Consider the following 2799-nt stretch of genomic DNA (forward strand, 5'->3'; position numbering starts at 1 on the left):
GATAGAGATATACTGCCTCGGTGTCTCAATTCTAAGGTTGTCAGTAACTCCAATTTTTTATTTTTTTCCACAGATTTCTACTTTACATGGGTTTAAATGTACAGGAGCGTACCAGTGGCGGTCAATATGTACACAGGCAGCTGTAATAAGGTCAACATGTACACAGGCAGCTGTAATAAGGTCAATATGTACACAGGCAGCTGTAATAAGGTCAACATGTACACATGCAGCTGTAATAAGGTCAACATGTACACAGGCAGCTGTAATAAGGTTAACATGTACACATGCAGCTGTAATAAGGTCAACATGTACACAGGCAGCTGTAATAAGGTCAACATGTACACAGGCAGCTGTAATAAGGTCAACATGTACACATGCAGCTGTAATAAGGTCAACATGTACACAGGCAGCTGTAATAAGGTCAACATGTACACATGCAGCTGTAATAAGGTCAACATGTACACAGGCAGCTGTAATAAGGTCAACATGTACACAGGCAGCTGTAATAAGGTCAACATGTACACATGCAGCTGTAATAAGGTCAACATGTACACATGCAGCTGTAATAAGGTCAACATGTACACAGGCAGCTGTAATAAGGTCAACATGTACACATGCAGCTGTAATAAGGTCAACATGTACACAGGCAGCTGTAATAAGGTCAACATGTACACAGGCAGCTGTAATAAGGTCAACATGTACACAGGCAGCTGTAATAAGGTCAACATGTACACAGGCAGCTGTAATAAGGTCAACATGTACACAGGCAGCTGTAATAAGGTCAATATGTACACATGCAGCTGTAATAAGGTCAACATGTACACAGGCAGCTGTAATAAGGTCAATATGTACACAGGCAGTTGTAATAAGGTCAATATAATGTGTCCTTAACGTAGTTCTTATATCCCTCCTAAGTGCTATATAGTCGTACTGGCTTACGTGTTTTTTCGTGATAATTATTATATACGTTAACCTTGTTCTCCACACAGTATACCTTGAGGTTACCTTGAGGTGCTTCCGGGGCTTAGCGTTCCCGCGGCCCGGTCGTCGACCAGGCCACTAGGACCAGCACGGTTGCACATATATTGTCAGGCTCAGACCAACTATCCTCCACTCTTATAATAATAAAAAGTACTTTTCTTTCTTAATTGCCTGGTGATATTGGCTATCTTGGTTATCTCTGTGGCACTCGCCTTCATGACACAGGTTATGTCACCATCATGACACAGGTTATGTCACCATCATGACACAGGTTATGCCACCATCATGACACAGGTTATGTCACCATCATGACACAGGTTATGTCACCATCATGACACAGGTTATGTCACCATCATGACACAGGTTATGTCACCATCATGACACAGGTTATGTCACCATCATGACACAGGTTATGTCACCATCATGACACAGGTTATGTCACCATCATGACACAGGTTATGTCACCATCATGACACAGGTTATGTCACCATCATGACACAGGTTATGTCACCATCATGACACTGGTTATGTCACCATCATGACACAGGTTATGTCACCATCATGACACAGGTTATGTCACCATCATGACACTGGTTATGTCACCATCATGACACAGGTTATGTCACCATCATGCCACAGGTTATGTCACCATCATGACACAGGTTATGTCACCATCATGACACAGGTTATGTCACCATCATGACACAGGTTATGTCACCATCATGACACAGGCTATGTCACCATCATGACACAGGTTATGTCACCATCATGACACAGGTTATGTCACCATCATGACACAAGTTATGTCACCATCATGACACAGGTTATGTCACCATCATGACACAGGTTATGTCACCATCATGACACAGGTTATGTCACCATCATGACACAAGTTATGTCACCATCATGACACAGGTTATGTCACCATCATGACACAGGTTATGTCACCATCATGACACAGGCTATGTCACCATCATGACACAGGTTATGTCACCATCATGACACAGGTTATGTCACCATCATGACACAGGTTATGTCACCATCATGACACAGGCTATGTCACCATCATGACACAGGTTATGTCACCATCATGACACAGGTTACGTCACCATCATGACACAGGTTATGTCACCATCATGACACAGGTTATGTCACCATCATGACACTGGTTATGTCACCATCATGACACAGGTTATGTCACCATCATGACACAGGTTATGTCACCATCATGACACTGGTTATGTCACCATCATGACACAGGTTATGTCACCATCATGCCACAGGTTATGTCACCATCATGACACAGGTTATGTCACCATCATGACACAGGTTATGTCACCATCATGACACAGGTTATGTCACCATCATGACACAGGTTATGTCACCATCATGACACAGGTTATGTCACCATCATGACACAGGTTATGTCACCATCATGACACAGGTTATGTCACCATCATGACACAGGTTATGTCACCATCATGACACAAGTTATGTCACCATCATGACACAGGCTATGTCACCATCATGACACAGGTTATGTCACCATCATGACACAGGTTATGTCACCATCATGACACAAGTTATGTCACCATCATGACACAGGTTATGTCACCATCATGACACAGGTTATGTCACCATCATGACACAGGTTATGTCACCATCATGACACAGGTTATGTCACCATCATGACACAGGTTATGTCACCATCATGACACAGGTTATGTCACCATCATGACACAGGTTATGTCACCATCATGACACAGGTTATGTCACCATCATGACACAGGTTATGTCACCATCATGCCACAGGTTATG

The 2799-nt window shown here is 42.9% G+C and overlaps 1 protein-coding gene across 1 annotated transcript; it reads left to right on the top strand.

Annotated features, from left to right (window-relative positions):
- Positions 1-156: 156 nt before the first annotated feature.
- LOC138366810 (uncharacterized) lies at positions 157-891 on the top strand. The gene has a single exon (XM_069328094.1). The coding sequence runs from the start codon at positions 157-159 to the stop codon at positions 889-891; it is 735 nt and encodes a 244-aa protein (XP_069184195.1).
- The last annotated feature ends 1908 nt before the right edge of the window (positions 892-2799 follow it).

Source organism: Procambarus clarkii, chromosome 20 (assembly GCF_040958095.1).
Source record: "Procambarus clarkii isolate CNS0578487 chromosome 20, FALCON_Pclarkii_2.0, whole genome shotgun sequence".
Classification (NCBI taxonomy): Eukaryota; Metazoa; Arthropoda; class Malacostraca; order Decapoda; family Cambaridae; genus Procambarus; species Procambarus clarkii.

Bases quoted from the DNA above. Each gene is read 5' to 3' on its own strand.
- LOC138366810 (XM_069328094.1), top strand. From the start codon at position 157: ATGTACACAGGCAGCTGTAATAAGGTCAATATGTACACAGGCAGCTGT.